The 27,593-nt window shown below is 35.2% G+C and overlaps 1 protein-coding gene across 5 annotated transcripts in view; it reads left to right on the forward strand.

Annotated features, from left to right (window-relative positions):
- Window positions 1-27,593, forward strand: part of CPNE8 (copine 8) — a 194,540-nt gene that overhangs the window by 153,681 nt on the left and 13,266 nt on the right. For 4 of the 5 annotated variants that reach the window (XM_008140552.3, XM_028144169.2, XM_054719170.1 and 1 more), the window contains 5 exons: window positions 3,953-3,999; window positions 10,439-10,620; window positions 17,085-17,212; window positions 24,335-24,437; window positions 26,248-26,305. In XM_008140552.3, the coding sequence (XP_008138774.1) occupies window positions 3,953-3,999; window positions 10,439-10,620; window positions 17,085-17,212; window positions 24,335-24,437; window positions 26,248-26,305 (518 nt within the window). The remainder of the gene's footprint in view (window positions 1-3,952; window positions 4,000-10,438; window positions 10,621-17,084; window positions 17,213-24,334; window positions 24,438-26,247; window positions 26,306-27,593) is intronic. The other variant, XM_054719169.1, reaches the window with a different exon arrangement.

Genomic DNA, 27,593 nt, shown 5'->3' on the forward strand with positions numbered 1-27,593 from the left:
TTGTGGGTAGGACTTCCAGTACTATGTTGAATAAAAGCAGACATCCCTGTCTTGTTCCTGATCTTAAGGAAAATGCTTTTAGTTTTTTCCCATTGAGTATGATGTTGGCTGTGGATTTGTCATATATGGCCTTTATTACATTGAGGTATGTTCCCTCTATTCCCACTTTACTATGACTTTTTATGATAAATAATCCAAAAGAGGTTTTATTCTTAACTTAATACAAATGAGGTGCAAAGAGGTTGAATAGCTTTCCCAAGATCACACTGCAAGTAGTGAAAGTATTTATATTTGAATTTGCATCTCAAAGCCTGCCCTCATTCTAGCAGATCTCAGTTGTCAAGGGTAATGAATCCCTCTAAAGTTTATGGGCATGGGAAGCAGGGATTGTGAAGATGCAGCAAAACTTAGAATCTGGCTGCTGTTTGTGTTGCCAATTAGGTAGTTGAACTACTTTTACAAAAGAGGAAAAGGGTAAGACAGAAAAAGATTCAAGGTTTAGCCCACAGTGAGCTGGGGTTATGCAGGATTAGGCTAATGATAATGCCAGAGACAAGTGAACAGGTTTAGGGCAGGTTCTAGAGCTGAAGTAGGAACCTGATTGTATAGCCTGTAAATCAAGGCAGAAGCAAAGTCTTGGTACCAGCATGGCAATCATGAGAGGGATATTAAGAATGGGCGGGCATCTCACCTGCATTTTTGGGTTCTAGAATCCAACAGCTTGTGGATCTGAATCTGCATTTGTCAAGATTCATTTAAAGAAGGATGGAGGAAAGTTTATCTTTCATGTTAATAATGTCAAGTTTGTGAAACTGAACAGAATTTGAAATTGGGAAGAAATAATGCAATCCTTCTGTACACCCCCAGCACAGTTGTTAGTTTTCAAGAATTAATGTATAAAGACAGTTGTAGGAAAGTTATTTTGGATGGTTTTATTCCGTGTGTGCATGTGTGTGGGAGTGCATACATATGTGCAGTTTTCTTCGATATGCACACCTATACTTGTTTTCTATGGATCTTTGCTTTGCTAGTTAAATTTTCCATCTTGACATCTGATTTATCTGTCATTCACAGCTTTTGGAGAGGTGGCAGAGTAAAATAAGGACTTTTTCCAAGTATGTATTTTAGCAGTAGTAGAATGTATGAATTGGGAAGTCTCATAAGATGTTACTACTAACTCATGAAATTTGGCAGGCATGCCTTGTTTTATACTCTAGAATATAATGTAACATAAATGTAGAATATAGTAAAACAAAATGACAGCTAAAGTGACACTTCTTGAACAGAATATTTTGAGACTTACATGTGATAGTTTTATGAATATTCTGTCAATCATTGCCTGTAAATTCAGATTTCTTACTTTGACACATGATTGATTTTTTTCTCTAATATTAGTCTTCAAGCAATATTGAAGAATGAAAAAGGGTAACAAGATTAATAATTAAGAAGTTTTGTCTGGCTTACTTTTATGACACAAATAATTTATCAGATACTTGAAGAAATCTGCCTTATAGTCTAAAGTTATGGTTTTGCTAGCAACTTAAAAAAACTCTTATTAAATTTTTTTCAAAATACACTTGGTATATAGTAAGTATACATTATTATATTAATGTCAAATTCTTAGAAATCATGGGAATGAACAAATTTTAAATGCTTAGTTGAGATTTAGGTTATGTTATTAACTATGAATTGTTATAAACTCCTGTGCTGTTTTTGTCATTTTTTTTAATAGTAAGAAGCTGGAATTGTAAACTCTATGAGTGTTGGTTTGCTACTGTTTTCTCTTTATCACGTAAACACAGGGCTTTTGACTATCAGAAAATGCTCAATAAATAATTGTTGAATTACAGTTTTTTAAATGAAAAAATCCAAATGGTGTAATAACAGGCTAAGGGACTGTCACAACCATGAAACATTTTGTGTAATGAGCTATCATATTTTTCTTCTGATTTGCATACTGCTGATTCAAAATGGTAAAATAGTAAGATTCTTTCTGACATGCCGAATGAGGCAAAGAACCAATCAAATCTTGAAATCCATCAACCACCAGGTGTGCATTCCAATATGTGGAAAGCATTGTGCAAACACTGTTATAAAAGAGAATTGAGCCCTGGCCCTTATAGCAAAGTGGTTAGAGCATTGGGCCACACACCGAAAAATCACGGGTTGGATTCCAGTCCAAGGCACTTACCTGGATTGCAGGTCATCCCGCCCCCATCCAGGCCCCTGCAAGTGGCAACCAGTCAATGTCTCTCTCACATTGATGTTTCTCTCTCTGTCTCTCTCTCTGTCTCTCTCTCTGTCTCTGTCTCTCCCTCTCCCCTTCCTTTCCCCTCCCTTCCTCTCTCTGTAAAATGCAATGAAAAAAATATCCTCAGGTGAGGATTAACAAAAGAGAGAGAGAGAGTTATTGTGCCAGGCACCTTCCCTCTGAGAGCTTTAAAACTTGACTAATGTCAGTAACTAGATTGTTGGAATTCAAACCCAATTTTTTCAGACTCAAGAGCTATACCCTTTCTAATACACCATACTCCCTGTAGTACAGTCAGTTCAGTCCCTTTCAGCAGAATGACAAAGTAATTCACCGATGGTGACAGTTCTTTCAAGTTCCTTAAAAAGATTTATTATCTCAAAATGTATCCCCAGTATGTCCCTATATTCTTTTTCTAAAAATTTTAAAACTCATTTTGGTTCGTACTGGTTAGTATATGTTCCAAATTAACCTATATTCCTAGCCTATAAACCTAATTTCTAATCTAAGAAGAAATTACCATGTAGCTATAAAGAGAATCTTTATTAGTTTTTTTATTAAATGTAAAGCATAAAAGATACATTCCTTAGGAAAAAAATGATTGAGTTTTTTTTCAATACCTGAATAGTAGTTAGGGCTCTTCAGGCTTAATTTTTAAAGACAGAAGGAAATATTACTATAGTTAGTGCTAAGAGAACTAAAAGGGACCCTATGCTGAAATACCTAACATCATCATCATCATCATCATCATCATCATCATCATCGTCACCACCACCACCACCACCAGCAACACTACCACCATTTAAACAATTACACTTTCAGACTTGAAGTGGTAAATCAATTGTGAAGTGTCAAAGTAATTTGTCAGTAAAAATAGTCCAAGTAGTCATGTTTTCAAATGATTTGCTTTTTCAATTAAAATTATTTTTTAAATTAGATATGATGCAGATTATCCCAGTAATCATATCATTGACAGATAATTGTGTTTTTATGCCTTACTTGGTGAAAAAGAGGCTAAATTACTTACAGAAAGACTCAGAGGTATATCTTTCTATCAGAAAAAAAGGAACAATATAATCCCCCCAAAATTATTTTGGGTTAATTATCAATTGCTGAAAGTATATGCAACCAATTTCATCTATATAAACATTTATATCTATACACACACACACACACACACACACACACACACACACACACCAGAAGGCAGTAATCACTGAGAGATGGATCTGTGTCTGAAATACTTCATTTTTTTTTTAGGAAAGCAGAAGAAAATCACGTGTTTTATGATTGTTGCAAAGAATGAGTTCAAGAAATGATATTACTAGAGTCCTAGAGATTATTTTAACATGTCACACTTTTAAGGGCATAATAATTTAACATGGATTTTAGAGTAGTTTTGAAAGCAAATTAAAAATGAATGCTGACATTGGAGAGTAGCAAATAATTGTTTTCAGTTTGACTTCTTCATTTTTATTGTGGACACCTTAAGTTTTACTTTACAGGTGTATAATTGTAAAGGTATTTTGCCAAGTTCTTACCATTGAAAACTGCCTATCTGATGCTATCCAGTGTGTACTGTAACATAGTTGCCAGTAATATTTAAGAAAATTAATTATGTTAAAAAATATGGTAACACAAATGGAAATCAAACTTTAGTGAAATTATTTCATTAATGATTTTTATTTACTTATATTCTAGAACACAAATCAATTTCACGGTGGCTATTGATTTTACAGCATCAAATGGTGAGTATTATGACTACCCCCTAATAAAAATGATCAGCAACTAAGTGAAATATAAATATTTATTTTCATGTTTTGACATTTTATTTCTATATTTTCATACTTTTGAAGTGTTTCATTTAAAATTCAGATATTCAGATAAATTTTCCTTTTTCTCTTTAACATTATGAGTTAATTCAGGTATAGAGAGGTCTATAAGAAATATAACAAAAGTATGTAATAGTCCCATTCAAATTTATCAAATATCAAAATATTGTCATTTTTGTTTTGCATATTTTTAAAAAGAAAATTCTAGATTTAGTTAAGCCCATTATGTATCGCACCCATTTCTTCTATCCTCCCCTCTTCTCCATACATAATTATAATCCTGAAATTTGTTTAATTATAGTCCTCATTTTTACAGTATTTCTATGTGTACTAATTTATATGAATATAATTCAAGTACATGTACCTTATTAGACGTGCTTTATTTTTACTTGAATATTTATTTTTAAGAATTATTCATGTTAACACATTTATATTTAATTAATTCAGACGAGGTGTCATCTAATAGTCCATGTGCAGATAATTTGCATATCAAATATTTTAAAAAAGAAAAGTAGTGGACTTTTAATTTTATTTTGAAGTAACTTTAGTTCAAATAGGACAGTCATCTGATATCAATTATATATCATTAGAACATGAATCTCATTATTTAACTTTTACCAGAAATTGTCATCAGTTTATATTTATCTAGGGGCTTTTTCCAAATTATTTATTGTACTTATTATGTTCCTCACATTATATTTCCTTTACCTCACATTTATTTAACAGTGACTCACATGTCACAAAATAATAGAATTTTTAGTAAGAAAGCACTTTGGAAATCACTTATTTCAATTGTCCTCTTATACAATGGGGGAAAATGATCCAGAATATCTTTTTAGTAATAAATACATTTTGGTTTATTAATTCTTGAGTTAGAAATAGAGACTAGGAAACCAAACTATAATTCAGGAACCTTAGACTGCATGTTAACTTTATTCTCCAGCATTATGACTTCAAGTTAATAATTTTTACTCATGTGTTTTGTTCAGTAAAATATGGAACATAGAAGTAAAGCCTAAAGCCCCACTGGTTTAAAATACTAGCTTTTATTCACTGATGAACATTAGCGAGAAGAGCAAGAATCTATTCAATAGAAGGACGCAACCTTTTGAAACTGACTTTAAAAATAGATAATATGAACAGACCCTTTAATAAGAAATTTAATTTTGTAATAAAATTTTAACACTACCCACAAAGTTTATCTGGACCAAGGTCCAGATAGCTTCACTGGTGAATCCTACCACATAGTTAAAGGAGAATTAATAAAAATTCTTCACAAATTCTTCCAAAAAATAGAAGAGGAGGGAACACTTCCCAACTCATTCTATGTGGTCAGTATTACCTTGATACCCAAACCAGACAAAAATATCACAAGAAAAGAAAAGCTAAAGATCAATATATTTTATGGAAAATGGATATAAAAATTCTCAAGAAAATGTTAGCAAATTGAGTTCAGCAATACATAGAATTATACACTCTGACCAACTAAGATTTTTCACAGGAATGCATTACATTGTCTTAATATGAAAAAATCAAATAAGGTAATTAGAAAATTATTTAAAAACCACATAGTCATCTCAATTGATGCAGAAAAACCATTTGACAAAGTCCAACATACTTTCATGATAAAACACTTAACAAACTAGGAATAGAAGTTGCCTTAATAAAGAAGGGACTAAATGAAAAACTCATAGCTAACATTATACCTAATAGTGAAAAGCTGGCTGCTTCCCCCTAAGATAAGGAATAGGACAGAATGTCCACTATTACCACTTCTATCCTGCATTGTACTGGAGGTTGTATCCAGAGCAACTAGGCAAGAAAAGGATATAAAATATATCCAGATTGAAAATAAACAAGTTAAACCATTTTTATTTGCAGATGACATAATCTGGTATATAGAAAATCCTAATTAACCTATTAAAGATCTATTAGAACCTACAAATGAATTCAGTAAGATTGAAGGATAAAATATCAACATATAAAATATATTTTTCCTACACACTTCCAGTCAACAATCAGAAAATGAAATTATGAAAACAATTCTATTTACAATAGTATCAAAAGGAATCCAATACTTAGGAGTAAATTTAACAAAGTGAGTATAAAACTTATACTCTAAAAATTATTCAGAAAAAAAATTGTTGAAAAATTAAAGGTCTAAATACATGGAAAAAACATGCCATTTATTGATTGGAAAATCCGACACTGTTAAGATAGCAATATTTCTCAAATTGATCTCCAGTTTCAATTTAATCTCTATCAAAATTTGAGGAAATGGGAAACTGACCCAATTGAAAGCAGACTTGAGGGGAAAAAAAAGAGATTCACAATTCTCAGTTGGCCATAATCTACAAATCAGTTAACAAGTATTGGTGAGCATGTAGAGAAATTGGAATCCTCATACTCTGCGGGTGATAATGTAAAATGGTGCAGCCACTTTGGAAAAGACTTTGACGGTTTCTCAAATTATTACAGTTACCATATGACCCAGCAATTTCACTCCTGGATATAAACACAAGAGAGATGAAACCATGCCTCCATACAAAATCTTGTACACAAATATTTTTAGCAACATAGCCAAAATGTGAAAATAACCCAAATGTCCCTGAGCTCATAAATTGATAGTAAAATGTGGTATGTTGATATGAATACTATTCAGCAATAACAGGAATGAAATATGAAGTGAAACATGCTACAACATAGATGAACCTTGAAATGACTATGGAGTGAAAGAAGCTAGTCACAAAAGACCACATCATATGTAACTCAACTTACATAAAATGTCCAGAATTCCCAAATTAATAGAGACAGAAAGTAGATTAGTTATTGTTTAGGGCTGGGATGAATGGACTGACAAGGAAATGATAGTGAATAGCTACAGAATTTCTTCTTCTTTTTTAATTTTTTAAAAAATATATATAAGCAAAAATTTATTTAGAAAGTCACAGTGGTAGAAGAAGTGAGCCTTAGAAGAAGTTAAGTATGCTGGGCTGCGTGGGCTCAGGAAACAAGTGCTGAGGTGATGAAAATGTTCTAAAATTGATTGTAGTGATGGTAATATATATATATATATATATATATATATATATATATATATATATATAACCTGTGAATATACTTAAAATTATTGAGTTGCATAGTTTAAAAGGGTGAATTGTAAGTTATATGAATTATATCTCAGAAAGCTTTTTAAAAAGAGCTTTTAAAAAAATAATCCTATCCAAGTAGGATTATTTTTACAAAAGCATTGTGTATCTCTAAAGCAAAATTAGATATCAATTTGATAATATTCAGGGTTTAAAATATTACAAGACCCCTAAGTAAGAGTTACAGCTAAGAGTAGGAACTATGGAACCCGATTGCCTAAATTCATATTCTAGTTTTACCAAGTATTGTTGTGTGATTTAGGGCAAGTTATTTAATCTGAAAATTATGTAATCTAAAAAAGTAGGTATAATAAAAGTACCCATCCATCATTAAAAAGGAATAAGTGAGATATGAAGTAAGGAGTTCAATACATATTAGATTCCATGCTATTATAATTACTATTATTATTAATTGAGCTCCAATGTTATCAACCTACTACAAATTCATTCTTCATAGACATTGTTGCAGATACAGAGGTGGTACAAACATGGCCTCAGATTCAGGAATTGACACTCAGTTTGGCAAATTGCTATATTTTGTGGTATAGAACACAAGAGCCCTAAGAGTAAGAGAGGACAGTAAGTGCTGGCAGAAACAAGGAGGACATAAGCTGGAGGAGAAGAAAGCGAATTTCAGTACAGGGTTGTAACTTGGGAGGTCATGATAGGAGGGAAGATACCATTCATGGTCCAGTGAAAAGACTGGTCTGGATGAAGTTGCTGGAAAGAGTTAAGCAACATCTTTGAATGGGTAGGAACAAGCCCAGTTGTGCATGAGGCTAAGTTGTTTAGACGTGCTGGGTATATTAGTGGTATTTTTATTTTAGGTTGTGGTTTTCTAAGTGAAATTGAATTAGTTGCCATATTGCAACCATTGGGTAACAACTCTTATATCTGAGAGTGTGGCTAAATAACCACTTAGTCAAGGAGTGGTATTGCTTATCTGTGGCTCCAGTAGGCTTTTGTCAAAGAAAAATGGTTCCAGACAAATTAAACATGCTAGGAAGACTCTATTCAGAACTATTGCAATAGGGATTAAAGCTATTACAGTAGAAGAAAGATATTGACTTAACTCCTCCAAAACAAAAGAAGGGAAGGAATTTAAGTGCTGTGGTGAACTAGTAGGCAAGTACTGGGGACATTGGAGAGGAGGTGGTTTGTGTGATTTTGCCATCTCTATTTGCTAATTAATATCTCTTGAAGTTAGGCTCCTACTGTCCCACAGAGACTATAGGTGACAGGGATGGTATCTTTCTTTCTTTTTTTTTTCAAATTTAAAAAATAGATCTCTCTTTATTTTATTTTTTTTAATTTAAATTCTTTGTTGTTTAAAGTATTGCATCTGTCTCCTTTTCCCCCTATTGACCTCTCCCTGGCTGCTTCCACCCCCCCACCCCACCCCACCCCCAAGCACTTGCCCTCACCCCCTTACTGTCTGTCTCCATTAGTTATGCATATGTGCATACATACAAGTCCTTTGGTTGATCTCTTACCCCGCTTCCCCCCTCACCCCCTACACACACACACACACACACACACACACACACACACACACACACAGACTGCCTTCCCTCTGAGGTTTGATGGTCTGTCTGTTCGATGCTTCTATGTCTCTGGATCTGTTTTTGTTCATCAGTTTATGTTGTTTATTGTATTCCACAAATGAGTGAGATCATGTGATATTTCTTTCTTTCTCATGATGACATTTTAAAGGGTTGGCTCCCAGGTCCTTGAGAAAGACATTCCTGGGTTGTAGGAGATTTAGACGTCAGAGGGTGGAGAATTGACAATTGCAAGTTATCTAAAGTAAGTGCTCTGAGTAAAGGGAGCTCAGGCCTATAGTCAGGAGAAACCTATCTAAAGTTCAGTCAAACTGAGGGGAATATTAAGGACATCTTGGTCAGAAGACACTTTTTTTTCAGAAATGATGTCATGTGGAACTAGCCCTTGAATGCTTGTAACCCTTTGGAAATAGAAATGCATTTACACAGTGAATTATTTTTAGAACAGAAATGCTCTTGATATAATTATATGCATTATAAACCAAGGGAAGATCTATCCTTGATTTTGTGTCTCTCTGGATCTCAAGTGCTTATTATTATTATTTTTCCTTAGCAGAAAAGAACTGTGCCTGGAGGCTTTCCTTCTTCAGGCAATGTCTTAAAGTAGAATTGAGTTTTATGTGTTATTAAGAGTTCCATTTAACTTTTTCATTTTCACTTAGGAAACTTAATGGACTTTCAGGCTTCCTAGTGCTGGTAATTAGGGCGTTTCAATGTGAATCTCAATGTGTTTAAGTGGCAGCACATATATTATTTTCTCTCACATTCATCTCTATTCACAGGCAGCATCCCACATAGTATAAGATATTGAAAATTCAGGACCTTGTGGATGACCCAACATTAATAACAGAAGCATTTAAACCTTACATTTCCAGGGTGCTTTATTGTTTTTAATCACTTCCACACACATAATCTCATCTTGTCCTCCCAGTAAACACTGTGGTAGGATTTATCGCAGGCATTTTAAAAATATTGTCCTGCAAATGGCAAGACTCAACCTTGGGCCTTCTGCCTCCTCCTTTAATGTCTAGTTAGAAACTCTGAATCATTTTTCAGATCTAGATATTTAAATTAGCTTGAATTTGAAAACCACTATGCTCTCCTTTTTAAAAATGATAAATTGGAATACTTCTGAAATATTCAATTTATTTTCGTGATAGAACTTTAGGAAAACCTCATAATTATTCAAGTCCATTAATTCAGTTGGGTCTTCTGATTATAGGTATAAGAATTCGAGTTAAAGGCACATGTTTTTTTTTCTTAAAAAACTAAATATTATGATAAAATAAAACTAACAAAAGTTATTTTATACTACTCTGGAACTGAATTTCAATAATAGTCTTTGGCATTGACAATAAAGAATAATTTCTGAAAAAATCTGCATATACTTTGGCATATCTTTGGGAAATTGTCTACATTTGTGATTGAATTTACTATAATAAATATTTCTGTTTTAATATCCATTCTCCCTCCCCCCCACCAAAACAACAACAACAACAACTATATTTGACACACCATGGGTATAAGCAGAAAAAACACAATTTTTAAATATTTTATTCTGAAATAGATATCAAGAAAAATGTTGTCCAAAATATTGTATCTTTAGCCTGATCACTCATGTTTGAAATATTTTTTTGTCATCAGGCAACCCTGCCCAGCCCACTTCTCTCCACTATATGAATCCTTACCAACTGAACGCCTATGGGATGGCACTGAAAGCAGTGGGAGAAATTGTTCAAGATTATGACAGTGATAAAATGTTCCCAGCTCTAGGTTTTGGTGCAAAACTGCCTCCAGATGGAAGGATATCTCATGAGTTTGCTTTGGTAAGAATATGTCACAAGGATTGCATATTTTGAAAGAAAAAAAAAAACATGTTGAATTTTTAAATATTGGTTCACTGTTTCTGCTTTAGTCAGTCATGTACCAGGCTTTTGTGGCAGGAGACTGCTTAATTTGCTCAATGATTGGCTTAGGAATGTGGTATTAATGGAAACAAAGACAGTTAAATAGAATAGCAATAAATCTCTACCTAAAGTGCATCTGATTTATAAATAGGGGGTCTATTATGGTTTTCTATCACTGCATAACAAACACCTCTAGACGTTTTAGGTGTAAACCAACACCATTCTGTTTTGTTCATGACTTGTAACGTTTTGGGCCTCCCCTGGGATGGCTTGATTGGCTGGAGACGGCTGGAATTGTTCAGAGGGAACCATATTCTTGATTCTGGCTGTCAGTTGGATTCCTCTGTTCTTCTTCATGTCCTGTCTCCTGGGGCTGGCATGCTCCCTAAGATGGCTTCTTTGCTGGTGTCTGATGCCTGAGCTGGGATGGCTGAGATAGCTGGGTTGCTTGGGCATCTTCCCCTCTTTCTACATACAACCTCTCCCTGTGGTCATGGGCTTCCTCAGTTTGGTGGTCTCCTGCTAGTCAGATTCTTACATGACAGCTGGTTTCCCCAGAGTGAATATTCTAAAAGGCGGGGACAGAGACTACAGGGCTCTTTATACCACAGCCTTGGAAGTCGTGGAAAGCTCCTTGAGCCACATTCTCTTGGTCAAACAAGTCACTAAGGCCAGCCCAGTTTCAAGGTAGGAGGAGTAACTTTTACCCCTCAATGGGAGGCAGATCAAAGAATGTGTGACTATATTTAGTCTACCTAAAATGCATCTGATTTATAAATCTTCTAAATAGCTTCTTTTAAAATGGCATTTCAAATTTAAAGAACTGGTCATGGCTGGAATTAGTTTTTTTCAAATGTGAAGCAGCACTTATGGCTATAATTAATGAAGATTTAAGTATACTGGAGTAGATATGAATGGAATAAAAACATTTCTCTAGTTAATATTTAATGTACATAGATCTACTTTCATTTGTGTGACTCTAGGTAAGCAATGTGTTGCAGTCTACTTTCAAAATAGACTCCCCTTAGATAATGCTGATAGGCCCAGCCAGCCTTACTCTTACATGCACTTTCTGATAAATATGGGGAAATCAATATATGATGGTGAGCTATTATTTTGGGGGAAAATTAGATTTTCCTAATAGAGGTACCTCCCTAGCCTACATTACATGTTATAACAGGTAGATAATCTCTCCAGTCACCCATATTTTTGTAGGTCTTTGTTTATTGTTTTTATTCTTATTGCAAAAGCAATGTATGCTCATTATAGGATTTTTTTAAGTTCTATAAGCAAAGTAGACAAAAATAAACACATATACTATCTTTACTAAGTAATTACTGAGTATCAATCTAAGTCCTTTATACTTGATTTCTTATTCAGTCTTCATAAAACTTCTGTGTGGTAGATATATCATACCTCTCACATTACTCTACTATAAAGTGCCACTCATATTGAATAAGGTAAGAAGACTGCATCCAAAAGTTTTATCACTCAGCTCAGAGGCTCAGAGGCTTAACTAGGGTTTTAACAGACAGTACTTGAACCCAGATCATCCTATTTTAGAATCTATTGTCTTAACCACTACTAAGCCATATTTTATAAAATACCTGTAATACTACTGCTCAGAAATATGTTTGATTAACACCATTATTATAACATAAAATACTGTTTTCATAACAGTATTTTAATATTATTACTGCTGTACTTATTTTTGCTTTTCTATTCTATCTCCCACACAATTTCATAAAAAGGTTGCTATAGGGTTTAATTCTTTCTTCCATAAAATAGGCCACATGCCACACTCCCAATGTCATATAAAAATGAGTATCTGTTGGGATTTTGTTTCTTGGAGAATTAACATTTCCCAGAATCTTATAAGACCATGAAAATCACTCATGTGATCCTAAGTCTTAAATGCCTCAGGAAAAAGGTCACGAGCTATTTTAAGCCTAAGAGAAGAAATAATTATGTTAAACTAAATGAGGTTTATTACTTTTCCTTACATGAGTGTCCCCTCACCCTTGTATATGATTTTCTTCCTTTCTCTCTCTCTCTAATCCTCTCCTCTTCTGTTTTTTCTTTTTTACCTCTACATTTATTCTTTGTATCCAAACCTATACCAATAACTACAGCTAAGGAAGGCTTTTTTTCTTATTTGCATCTTGAACTGTTCTTTCAATTCAATTCAAATACTTATAGGATAGAGTCATACCACTTTAACTTTATAAAAAATAATCTCCCAAATGACTATGAAAACAATGAGATGCTGCTGCTGCTGCTGCTGATACTTCAGTTTTAATATTACCTAAGTGTTATATCACTTTAATTTTTTTCAAAGCACTTTTGTTTACTTAGAAAAGTAAGCCAGACAAAGGTTAAATAAGTCTTTAGTGATGTAGAATTTGTCTTGATTTGTAGGAAAATATTCTGAATTAACCTCATCATAAATAACTGCAATATACACTGAGTGGCCAGATTATTATGATCTCTAAACGCATAATAATCTGGCCACTCAGTGTATATCCTATATAATAAAAGGCTAATATGCAAATTGTCCCCTCGACCAGGAGTTCGACCAGCAGGCAGGCCGGCTGACTGCCCATGTCCCCTCCCCCTGGCCAGGCTGAACCACCCATGCACAAATTCATGCACCGGGCCTCATACACACACACACACACACACACACACACACACACACACACACACACACACTGAGTGGCCAGATTATTATGCATTCAGAGATCATAATAATCTGGCCACTCAGTGTATATTCTATAAGTGCCCAAAATAGCAAATACAAAAACTTCAGTCCCATGTCAATACACACTTCATATACCACCTAATGTTCACAAACTCTCAGGTTTCCCTGGTAAGAATTGTGATGTGTAGTCACAACCATTAACCTTTTTATCCACAGCAAGTTCATGTAATCTTTCAAGTGGCAAGGGAGGCCTTTTAAAAAAATTAAATACTCCCTATTTGGTGAGTTTGGGGTTGTCTCAAAAGCTGAAATTGAGCTTTGCTGAATCAAAAAGATCTCAGGTAAACCCAGGCTTTCCATGTGAAATATGTGTAAGAATGGATGTAGTCCCATAAGAAAAGGGGATGGGAAAAGAAAGGGAGAAAGTCCTAGCATCACCTGTGAAGCACTTTGGGTTGTGAAAATGATGAGTCATTGCGCATATATCTTTGTGATCCCTGGTGACTCCTTATGGAGTTGTAACTGAAAATACAATAGTGTGGGCCTTCAGAGGTCGTAGTTCTCATAGTCGGGTGGCCAGTGATCCTTACAAGAAGGTGTTTTGCACTGATCAATAGAGAAATGCTACACCTGTCTGAGCACTTTCTCCTACTAAATATCTAAAAGAATTTGAATGTTTTTCACTTATTTTGGCATTTATAGGTATCTATGCAATTTAATATCTATGTGTATGTCTTTTCTTTAAACTAGACATAACAGTTTAACAACCAAGGGTCTTTACCCCTGTATGCATTAAATAGCAGCTCCATAGATGTTTGTTTATTGAATAAAAGGGCAAATTCTCTCAGCTTTTCCCCACAGTCAGCAGTCTCTGGGCAGCAACCGTTAACATTTCAAAGAATAAAGCACGGGCTCCTGAGAGCATTTTGTCATTGTGTTAGCCCTGCTGGAGAATATTATAGGCTGTAGGTAACAATAGACTATAGGCTTCTTGCCCAGAACTGAATATAACTCCCCAATTACAATCCCGAGAGGAGCCAAATGGAGGGAAAGTGGGTGAGAGCTGGACACCCTTCCCCACTGAAGTCTGCACAGTAGGATTATTGCTCATTTTGAATTCTGTTCTGTATATTTCTATGTGTTCCACCAATTGACATTCATTATTTTATAAATGGAAAAGTTGTTAATTAAAAAGGGAATATAAAACAGAGCATCCTTTGCCATCTTCATTAATGTAAGACGAAAATGAATCCTCCTATTTTAAAAAATGTCCTGTGTTTTTTGTGTGTGTGTGCCAGATCCTCATACAAGCTTATTTTAATTTGTTTTAACAAGCAAAAACTAATTTCCAACATAATTATTTTAAGAAATGAGTTTTTAAAAAGACTTAAAAATCATTTTATAACTCATTACAATGTTGTCATTAAGAAGAAAATCTTTCCACTAAGAAAATTAAATGGTGAGAAAAATGGTGACCTTGTAATTTCAATTCCAGAGAAATAGAGAAAATATATATTTTTATAGAAATATAAACTCTCACTCAAATGTTAAAAAGACAAAAAGCTCAGAATCATCCTGGTTTGTAAACCTCAGAATTATTCTTCAGGGAAGATATATTATACATTTTAATGCCCAAAATGAATATGAGCTTTAATTCTAATTGCTTCATACTTTATCAAGGGAAAAGAACACTGTAAAATTTTATCTAAAGGAAGGTTAAATAGGTCAGCTCAGATTAACATCAAAACCACCCTTAACTGCTTTGTGCTAAATATTGAACTTTTACATTTTAATTTTAATCAACTGCTGTAACCAATTTTATATATAAAGAGGTCTTTATGAGTTTTATGCTTTTAAAATTTACTTGAGGTTTAGTTAATAAAAGTTTGAAGAAAAAAAGCAAAATTAAAAGGAAAACGTGTATAAATTCTTATCTCACAAAATGGCAAAATTGAAGTGGTTCATAATATCTGGCTTAGTTTCCTAAAATCCCCAGTCTTTCAATATGCTTAGGATTTCATAACGTGATGGCATAGTGTGGTGAAGAGATTGGATTCTGGAGTTAGACTGCGTGGGTTCAAATATTGGCTATTTCATTTGTGTTATGTGGCTTTTGGGCACAGTATTTAAGTTCTCAGTGTCTTAGTCTATTTGTAAAGTGGAAAAAATGACACTAGTTTACTTTTTTAGGGTGGTTATAAAAACTATATAATGTATGTAAATATTTTCATATAAAGCTCAGTATACAGAAGTCAACAAATTTTTGTTACACATTAGCAGTTCCTTGTGATTGTTCAAACACATACATGCTAAAATTATTGCTATGTTTAAATATTGTTACTGTTTAGTGCTTTAAAATATATCCACAACTTTTATTTATATCTTCCCCCCCCCCCCTTCCAGAGGTGGAGCCTGATTCCCCTTCCTTTGAACATGAACTATACTTAGTGTTTCATTTCTAACAAACAAATTAAAGTAGAAGTAATAGTGTGCAATGTATGAGACTAGCTTATGAAGACATTGGGGCCTCCTTCTTGCTCTTGCTCTTGGATTGTTCATCCTGGGGACGTTAGCTGCCATGTTGTGAGAACACTCAAGTAGCCCTCTGAAGGGTCTTTGTTGGTCTCCTGCCAGTAGCTGTATAAGTGAGCCTTCTTGGAAGCAGATTCTCCAGTTCTGGTCAACCTTTCAGATGCCCCGGTCTGCATCTTGACTGCAAACTCATGAGAGATTTCTAGTGAGAACCTCCTGGCTAAGCTGCTCCTGGATTCCTGATACCCAAAAAATGTGTGTGATAATAAATGCTTATTGTTTTGAGCCACTAACTTTTGGGATAATTTGCTACATAGAAATAGGTAACTAATACACAGCCTTATTTGTGTTATCTGTGGAATCTGGACGAGGAGAATTAAACCTAATGATAACAGAGCATGCAAGGTTTGAAAAGGCTAGACCAGGTCTCCAGGTTTGAAGTTGCCCTTCTGGGTGCTGCTTTCAGAACCACTCCTTGGTGGCAGCTCCATTTCCCTTGCACAGCGTGGATATATTTCTTTGATTCTTTTCCTTTTACCTTGTCTTGATATTTCTGACACCAAATTACATTCCCTCTGACCCCTTCTCCAGTTGGAGTTGTCAAGTATGGCCTGAAGATGTGCATGTAGCAGATGTTTTACATTTTTCTTTCTATAAGGGAAAACTGCATAGATAGCATTTTTTTTCTGATTTTAATACATAACTGCATGAAACTTGAAAATATAGATTTGTTTAAAGAGTGAAATAAAAGCCCCTAATTATGTAACCACTCAGAGTTAACTTTTTTTCAGGATTCTTACATATTCATCTCCACATGTACACAGCCCTGTGTAAAATTAAGACTATTAATTATAGAATGTGATACTCAGCTTCTCAAGATGACTTAAAATCCTCTCCGGCCATTGTTTTTAAACGTATCTATTTTTTAACTATTGTGCTCATTATATTACCATACCACAATCTAAAAAATACATTGTAATCTATTATCGACCACTTAATTTTTGCAATAATAAATATATAAATGAATATTCTTCCAAATATTCTTTATGAGTACCAATGCATATTATTCTCTTTTTTTTTCAGTTGACCTTTATTGACACTATTAATTTTTTACTGTTTTTTTTTTTTTTTTTACTGTGATGTTCTACAGAATGGGAACCCTCAAAACCCCTATTGTGATGGCATTGAGGGCGTCATGGAGGCTTATTATAGGAGTCTTAAATCTGTGCAACTATATGGGCCAACCAACTTTGCTCCTGTAATTAATCACGTAGCAAGGTAAGTTGGAAGTACACAAGGTATTTATTCTATTTTACTGAACCACAGTGAAATCATTACATTGTTGTTAGAATGCCCTCGCAGATGAAAGTTTTTCTTCTTCTAATTTACCTCCAAGAAGTTGAGGTAAATTTTGATATGGAGTGGAAAGTCTCCAATGCATTACCATGATACTTTCTTTGCTAAAACGTCACATCAAAATCTCAAGTGAAGAAACATACACTGAGTTATGTTAGGAACTGCATTTGTTCAACCAAGGAAAATTTCTTTTCTTTGAAAAGGCCTTCATGAGAGCAATAACAAGATTAATCATGATCTCATCTGTGTAAATTATTCAGATCTAATATCGCATTCTATAGTAGACAGAAGTAATAAGAAACTGAATTCCATGAAGATGACTTCCTTGCAGTGATATAGAGGGCACATTATCTTCACCCTTCTGAAATTAATATACTTGTTAATATTCTAAATTCCCAGAGCTCTACCTATATATAATACATAGTATTGAGATCAGAATATAACTGCTATGACTCCAAGTACATGTTCTGAAAAAAAAAATTAATGTAAAAATCCATATACTTTTCTTTATCATGTTTTCATTAGTGCATAAAATAAATTAGAAATCACTTTTGAAATACTTGTATGTTTGACTTGGCCAGTGCAAATCCTATGAAACCTTGCCAATTTTCAGGTTGTCAAACAAGTATGGCTTTTGTATTCTTTCTAATACGTAGTCAACATTTGAAAAAAATGACTGCTTTCGGATCAGTTTTATCAGTGTGCAAGGGCAACGTGAATCTGCAGTTCTCTCTTTGAAGGTTCTGGTACTTTACCATGTTCCTTTTGCACATCATAAGAAACTTAAATGTGTTCTACTTTCCAATATCTGGGACATAGAGAAGATGCTAAAATAACCCCATACCCAGGGCTGACCCCAGGGGCCTCTACTGTGGAACTCCATCTCAGCTTGACAATGATACATCGACGATGAGTCTCTGAGTGTGACCCTTTAACTCAGGTTTTCTGAAAATTTTTATCCATAACCTGTACTAAGGTATAAATTTTACATCTCAACATACAACATAAAAAATATTATGGAATAATACTTATATTTTCTTTTTATTTCCATGATGTCTTTTTTGTTCCTATTACTTTTTTATGATGCAGGTCTTGACCCACAAAACTGATTTCAAAATCCACTAATGGGTCATTACCTGTAATTTGAAAAACACAGCTTAGTTTATTGTATTAGCTTGTATAAGCAGTGTTATCGGTACACTATTTTCCTACTGTTTTTTTATGGCTGCCAAGTAAAGCAGAATCAAAATAATATTAATGCAAGATAAATTATAGTTGGCTCTTCCTGTCACAAACTGCCGTCCAGATCAGTGTTTTATATACAAAGATAAGAGAAAAATGATAGGACTTATTTTGTCTGAGCTCATGCTAGTTATTATAGATGTTCTCATTGGTGCTTACCAATTAATTTTATTTCTTTTTTTGTTCTGGTATATCTCTACTACAAAAGTTAAGCTTTTAGATGTAAAGTTTCTAGGTGCATTTCAATATGCCATTTAAAACTACAGCCTTCGCCCTGCTCTAGTACCATTTTTATGTTTGGTCCAGCACTTTTAAAATTCTCAAACATAGGTGTAATTGCCAGCTAACGGTTTCAGCCTCTTTACAAATAATCCATTATTTCCCTGGCCCATGTGGGTCAGTTGGTTGGGCTTCATCCCATGCCCAGAAATTGCTGGTTCAATTCCCGGTCAGGGCAGGTGCCCAGGTTGCAGCTTCCATTCCTGGTTGGGGGCATGCAGGAGGCAGCAGACTGATGTTTTGTTTTGTTTACTCTCTCTCCCTTTCCTTTTCTCTCTCTCTAAAAATCAATACAAATACTTTTTAAAGAAAGAAAATGATCTGTGATCGAATAGTTCAGTATTATAATTTTTTAATGAGAAAAAATCTCTTCTAATACAATTAGAAGTCTCATGTATCTTTAGCTTGTTATGACTCTCAGTTTCTTGTCTTTTTTCTTGCTCTCTCTATTCCTGAGAACTAGAAATGAGCTCAAAGAATGTCCCACAAACCTGAGCCAACCATTTATGAGTCTACAAAAACAGTCCCAGAAACGTACTTGACAAAGACTCCAAAGAAATGTGTTTGAATTCCAAAATCCTGACAAAGTGAACCTCTCCCTCAGATTTATCATATAATATTAAAATATAAATTAAAGATATCCTATACTTGAAAAAAGATAGCAGCCTTTCAATAATAAGAGTTTTGCCCTAGCCAGTTTGGCTCAGTGGATAGAGTGTGGGCCTGCGTACTGACGAGTCTAGGTTCCATTCTGGTCAAGGGTACATGCCAGGGTTGCAGGCTCAAACAGCCTCTGTTTTCTATTTTACACATTTCTATAGCACTTAAATTATTTTTTCATAAACATATAATACTTTTAGTATAAAATATGATTTTGTTTGAAATTTAGATTAATTTGCAAAGTGCCACAATATGAGAATGTGTAGAACAAACCCCATAAAAACAATGAATACTTTAAAATAACTAACTTATGATGCTTATGGTAATAAATATAAAATTGGATTGAATAGTTCTTATGTAGAATTTAATTTATTTTTAAAGCAGTATATCTAAGCAGAAGTGAGAACATGGTAAACTCGTGTATCTTTTTATAGTATTAATTTTTCTCAAAGTTAAGAAATGTGGTACAAGTCATATTTATTATAAAGTACTAGTAAAATGCAAAATTTCTATGAATTTTAAGATAAAACAACAAACTTCAGAAAAATTCCTAGTTTACTGTCTGCTTCAGGATCTAACCCTAACGTTCTTGGTAGTATCAAAATATTCTCCTGTTTTTTTTTTGGTATACTTTCTAATGATTAAAAAGAAAACCGAAATATAAGTAGATTAAACTCACCAATCCAAAGACGGAGTTAGTGAGTGGTTAAAAAAAACAAGACCCAACTATATCCTATATAATAAAAGGCTAATATGCAAATCAACCAAACAGCGGAAGGACCAGTCGCTATGATGCACACTGACCACCAGGGGGCAGGTGCTCAATGCAGGAGCTGCCCTCTCGTTGTCAGTGCACTCCCACAGGGGGAGCGCTGCTCAACCAGAAGCCAGGCTCACAGCTGGCAAGCACAGCGGTGGTGGCAGGAGCCTCTCCTGCCTCAGCGGCAGCGCTAAGGATGTCCGCCTGATGGCTTAGGCCTGCTCCCCCTATGCCATCAGTCAGACATCCCCTGAGGGTTCCCAAACTGCAAGAGGGCACAGGCCGATCTGAGGGACCCTCCCAAGTGCAGGAATTTCATGCATAAGGCCTCTAGTCCTATATAATAAAAGGCTAATATGCAAATTTTCCCCTCAACCCGGAGTTTGACTGGGAGTTTGACAAGGGGCGGGGCTGACCAGCCAACCACCTGAGGCCCCTACCCCAGGCCGGCCCCACCTCCAATCAGCTCCCCCAACCCCAATCGGGGGTGGGGCCAGCCAACCAACTGCCCGCAGCCCCTCCTCCCAGCCAGCCTGGCCTGATCATCCCCAAGCAGGGCAAGCTGGCCGGACCCCACCCATGCATGCATTTGTGCACCAGGCCTCTAGTATACATATAATAAGATATTATTCCACCTTTAAAATGAAAGAAATCCTACCCTTTGTGACAACACAGATGGGCCTGGAAAACATTATGGTATGTGAAATAAAGACAGTCATAGAATAAATACTGCATGATTCCTCTTAGGTGAGTCATCTAAAATAGTCAAATGCATAGAAATAGACATGGAATGATGGTAACCAGGGGTTGGGAAAGGGTTATGTGGAGTACATGTTCAATGGGAATAAAGGAGCATATATACAAGATGAGTAAATTCTGGAGCCCTACTGTACAGCATAGTACCTATCTATAATAATCTATAATAATAAAAGCATAATATGCTAATTAGACAAGACGTCCTTCCAGACGAAGCCGGGGCTGCAAGGGAAGCCTGGGTCCTGGGTGCCAGAGGGAAGCCGGTGCCTGCAGCCAGGGAAAGGAAGGCCTACTCTTGCACAAATTTCGTGCATCGGGCCTCTAGTAGTTAATAACTATGCACTTAAAATTTTAAGAGGCTAGATTTTATTTTAAATGGTTTTAACACACACACACACACAAAGGGATACAGAAACTTTCAGAGGTGAGGGATATATTTATTACCGTGATTGTTTTGATGGTTACAAGTGTACATATATGTTCAAATTCATCAGATTATATACAGTACTTATTGCAATTTTCTGTATACCAATTATACCTCAAGCTGGGGGAGCTGTGGGGAGGAGGCATACTAACAACTGAGACTTTCTCCATGGTTAACCAGAAGCATTGAAAGAGAATAAAAAGTAAACACACACACAGAAAAAGCAGACCATTACACCACTTGAAGTGGTTTTTACAAGATTGCATAATACTCAGCTTTTCATATTGTTTTTGAACCTGGTAGAAATTTGTTATTTTAAGAGCATCACAGGGAAAGCAAAGTATAAAAGCCTTACTGTTGTACTCATAGAAGCTTTTCTCACTACTATTTATAGCCTTCCATCAATCACATAAAATATAAAATCCTGTTTCTGAACCATAGTCAGTAAGAAATACTTTTTGAAAAATAATGGGTATGCCCTGGCTGGTTTGGCTCAGTGGATGGAGCGTTGGCCTGCGGATGAAGGGTCCTGGGTTTGATTTCCATTTGGGGTACATGCCTGGGTTGCAGGCTCCATCCCCAGTACGGGGCATGTAGAAGGCAACCAGTTGATGATTCTCTCTCATCATTGATGTTTTTTTCTCTCTCTCTCTCCCTCTCCCTTCCTCTCTGAAATTAATAAAAATATATTGAAAAATAAATAAATAATGGGTATTTAAAATTTTTTTAAAATAAATTCCTGACAGAGATTACCAACTTTGTTCATTAAGAAAAAAAAAAAGTTAAGGTAAAATAGAAGAGGCTCATATCTATCTACTTTGGATTGTTTTCCATTCATTGTGTTGCCATCAAATTAATACAAATTTTATTGTCCAAGATCAATGTTCAGTATCATGGGAGTATTTTTGAGCAGTTCAACACTATCTTTACAGGCCACTTACTGTAGTCTCCTCATTAATCTGTAAAATTGTTTAACCAGTAGCATGAGCACTATTAGTTTCTCTAGTCTATGGCAAAATGGTAACTATTTTTCTTGTTTTATATGGTAGTTAATTCTGCTCTCCAAGAGAGGAATTTTATCCTGAAATGTTATGCTACTGATCTGTCCCTGACCTGTTCAAACTTGCTTCCTTAGTATCCTTTAGGCCAGTGATGGCAAACCTATGACACGCGTGTCAGCACTGACACGCGTAGCCATTTCTGATGACACGCGGCTGCTGAGGTGGCCGCATGCCGAGGATGAAACATTTGCTGCTCCTGGGGATGAAACATTTGCGAAATGATGTTTTTTCCTCAAAGTGACACACTACCTGAGTTATGCTCAGTTTTTTGGCGAAGTTTGACACACCAAGCTCAAAAGGTTGCCCATCACTGCTTTAGGCTGTGAAGGTATTTCATTGGTAATCAATGGAAGTTTTTTTAAACCCAGTCTTTCTATGATGCACTCAATGATTTTTCCAAGAATCGACCAAAGTCTTCTTGTTTACTGTCTCCTAAACTTAGGCTTTTATATATATAGATTGTATTCACCATGCAAGTCACGTCTCCTTCCATCACCATTTATCCCCCCTTTACCCTCTTCTACTTCCTCCCACCCCACTTTCCCTCTGGTAATCACCATACTGTTGTCTGTCTATGAGTTTTTTGTTTTTTTGTTTATTCCCTTCACTGACAGCTGTCAACCTGTTCCCTATAGCTATGAGTCTCTTTCTATTCTGTTAGTTCATTTTGTCCATTAGATTCCACATAAGAGTGAAAGCATATCGTTCTTGTCTTTCTCTGACTGGTTTATATCACTTAGCAAAATATTCTCCAGGTCCATACATGCTGTACCAAAATGTAAGATTTCCTTCTTTTTAATAGGCTTATATGCCTAATTTTTGTCTTTTTGTCCCAGCTTTCATTAATTTGACATGTGTTAAGAACTTGAACTATGGATGTTTCAAAAAGCTTTTCTTCTATTGCATTTTTTTTTATTCAGGTGAATTCACATAGTATAAAAGTAGCCATTTTAAAGTGTACAGTATAATGGTATTGAACACATTCTTGGTGTTGTGCAACCATCAACTCTGTCTAGTTCCAAAACAAAAGGCATTTATGATTATTGCTAACTTATAGAACTGTGCTATATATTGAATACCATACATGTGGTTTCAATATCCTATATAATAAAAGGCTAATATGCAAATGGGATGAGGGAACGACCGGTCGCTATGACATGCACTGACCACCAGGAGCCAGAGGCTCAACTCAGGAGCTGCCCCCTGGTGGTCAGTGCGCTCCCACAGGGGAAGTGCCACTCAGCCAGAAGCTGGGCTCATGGCTGGCAAGCGCAGCAGCGGTTGCAGGAGCTTCTCCCGCCTCCATGGCAGTGCAAAGGCCAGCTCCCTAAGCTGTCAATCGGACATCCCCTGCGGGGTCCTGGACTGTGAGAGGGTGCAGGCCAGGCTGAGGGATACCCCCCCGCCGCAAGTGTAAGAATTTCATGTACTGGGCCTCTAGTTAACAATATAAAGGTGTATCTTAATTTTAAGACTAGTAAGATAAAGTTTAGATAAAGTAATTTACTGAAGATCATATACACAATATGTTGCTTACCCACAATGTCTATTTCCAAAAGTTACATCCATTCCACTGTGCTAAACATACCCTCATTCATCTCACCTTTTGTTAGTGAATAAATTTCTAAGGCAGCAGGCATTTCCGAGTGCCAGCATGCAACAATGTTGCTATTATTCTAGTGTGCTATTTCAGGAAAATGTATATTTAAGAGTTTGCATGTTATAGGCTCCTAGCATATATTTAAATACTCTCTTGAGATTAAAAGGTTTGTTGACTATTCCAAGTTGTATTTAGTAACCATCACATAGAGAGGAACTGTTTTATTTTCTGTGGTGATTTTTACCTTTTTCTTGCCTTTCAGATATGCTTCTTCTGTAAAGGATGGCTCCCAGTATTTTGTGCTCCTGATTGTGACAGATGGTGTTATCTCAGATATGGCTCAAACGAAGGAGTCTATAGTTAATGTAAGTAGGAGTCATTCAGTCTTGGGCTGGCTACATGACAGTATGGTGCTACTCAGGTTGAGACTAGAGTCTAGTTGACTTCACAGTGAAACGAAATGTCCATGCCTTTGGAACCAATTGCATTTTAACTTTACCCAGAAAACTCAGACACATTTTTACCATCAATCCATAAGGACTAAGCTTAGAGTGTGGATAACGTGAGCTATACAAAATTATTGCTAAATTTTTTTTTTAGAGGTAATAGCACTACCTTCATGTGCATGAGTGTGTTTATCTCTATTAGTTTGATGTACTTGTACACGGTTTTACAATTTGCAGAAAATATTTCTTAATATTCACATTTCAGTTATGGGAGAAATTTGCTAATTTCTATAGAACCGGATGGGAACTGGACTTGATTCAAAACCATGTTTCTCATTATCGTTACTAATTGTTTTATAATTAATGATTTTTCTTGTCTTCTTTATTAGGCTATAATCAATAAAATCTACATTTACTAGATTATCTAGGTATATAAAAACCTAAGCAACCATTACGATCGGTCGACCCAACTACTGGTCGACCGGTTGCTATGACACACATTGACCACCAGGGGGCAGGTGCTCAACGCAGGAGCTGCCCCTTGGTGGTGGTCAGTGCGCTCCCACAGCCAACCTCCCACAACTGGCCAACCTCCCGCGGTCCCTCCCCCGAGCCAGCTAGCTGGCCCTGATCGGCCCCAATCGCCAGCCAGAAGGAGCCCCACCTATGCACGAATTCATGCACCCCACCTCTAGTAATTAATAAAATTATTTCTGCTTTTATTCCCCTTTCATATTCAGGTTTAGCAATGTTTGGCACACAGTAGACATTTAGTAAAAATGAGTTGCATGAATGTTTAGCATACCACATAATTATTAATAGCATGGAAAAAATACAATTAGCTATTTGTTGTGAGAAAATAGGTTCATATAGGGGCACAAATCAAATACTTTATATACATGTGCTTAGAAAAACTAAATATGAAAATGAAGAGGAGGAGTAAAAGTTAACATATTTGTTTGTTTATTTTTAAATCTTGATTTCCCTAATATTCTGGTCAGTGGCGTTAGTGTGCACTTTAAAATATGGACTTACTAATTTAAATTTAAATTAACAGTCATGATGCACTGAGGAACAATTATTTATAATTCAATGGCCTTCATAGATGAAGATGTAATTGCTATAGTATTGCATCTATATGTTGCTAGATCTTACATTTTTACCATTAAATTATTTAATGTGATGATGTCATTTAAGTGATACATATAATGAGAAAACCTGCCATAACATATTCAGTATCCCTCACAATCTCATGGATATTAATACATAATTTAATCATACTAATAATAACTTTCTATAAATGAGGTAAAATAGAATACTACTGTTTCATAAATATGGTACCCCTTTCTCCTTTAGCAACTAAAAGATATTTTAGAGGAGAGAGAACATGAAAAAAGAGAGATCAAGGATACCCAACGTCATCTTATGTAGATTTTGGCTGATAGTAGCAAGTGAAAGCTAAAGATCAATACTTTTTATTTTTTATATTATCCAAAACTGGTCATTCCTGAGGAATGTCCCACTGAATCAGCATATGTACAGAGTTGGGAAAGTATAAGCATGGCATTAAATACATTATCTTGTAGTTATTTAAAGTATCTTCAAAACTACTTTAATGAACATCTGTGAAAAACATAAACTAAAACAGGATATTAATTTTTTTCTTAAATCTTAATTCTTTTCTTAAGAACTCAATTTCTTAATTGTGAACTGTGTATTCTTTTCGAAGGCTTCAAAACTTCCAATGTCAATAATTATAGTTGGTGTTGGACCAGCAGAATTTGATGGTAAGTAACACAATTTCAGTAGTATTCCTTAGGAGTGTATTTAATCTGACTCATCATGCTCTTAAGTTTCTATCACTCTTTTTAAAAATTTTGAATGTTGAGTGTGCATGTAGATTTGCATATAATATCCATGTACACTAGACATAAATATAAATATCTCACCATGAAGTCTGTTTAGGTGAGCAAATTAAAATATTGTCTTCTGAGTAAAGCATTATCTTTCTAGTATAGATTCGTGTAACATGTATTTTTTCATTTTAGTAGAGATGCTTTGTACCTAAAGATAATAGTTTTTAAAGACTTACAGAGTGATAAATTGAATTTTTGTTCCCAAGGCAAATTACTCTCTGAGTTTCCTAAAAACCTTTAGGAATAAAAACTAAATTAATAAACCACTGGGTTGTGAATAGAAATGTTAACACAGCACAATATGCTACTTGAATGGGTTTCCCGACTCTGGCTAGTTGATAGACATTAGCTTTATAAATATATAAGTTCTGTCATATAAAAGAACAGAATGAAAATGGAGCTGACCATCTAGGATTTAAGGAGACTTTATAATAGTATAATTATGCTAAATTGACTTACTGGGGAGTTGTGTTTGGGCTTAGGCATTGTTCAAATCCTAATTAAGTGATAGGTGTTTGTGTAACTAGTGATCTGAGCAAACTTCGTTAAGGATAGTCTGTTACTATTTATCTGGTAAATTCCTTCAAGGGAACTTTATACTGGACAGCCCCTGTATGACTTCGAAACATTTACCTGGTTCAGGTGTTTTAGATTAGCAACAACACTTTCTTTAGCTTGGCATTTTGGAAATGAAAATAATTTTAGAATATTTGGAACAACCTCCGGTATGTTACAAGGTAATTTAGGCATACAGGTACTAATTTTAGTATGATGATCACTGGATTGATTCTCCATTAACCACCCGTGCCTTCTCTGTAAGGGTAGTATGGCTCTGTCCATCTCAGGTTAAAAACACAGGGCCAAGTTATATTGGTGACTCTGAAAATTCCTTTCTTTGATTCTATGCTTGGCTAGTCATCCTTTTCATCATCATGATCTTCCATTTTCTAAAGCAAAGGTCATTTAGTCTGATGGCTGCTGCTTCTGCTAATATTTTCTGTCTCTGGGTATTTACATCTGTTTGCATCATATTTCAGGCATCAATATGACACATTTCTCTGGAGTCAGGAAAGCTAAAACACATCTTTCTTCTTAATGCTTTGTGCACTTGATTTGCATTAACTAGTGGTAGACTGAGATCCACAAACTTCACCCATTG

This window comes from Eptesicus fuscus, chromosome 7 (genome assembly GCF_027574615.1).
Source record: "Eptesicus fuscus isolate TK198812 chromosome 7, DD_ASM_mEF_20220401, whole genome shotgun sequence".
Classification (NCBI taxonomy): domain Eukaryota; kingdom Metazoa; phylum Chordata; class Mammalia; order Chiroptera; family Vespertilionidae; genus Eptesicus; species Eptesicus fuscus.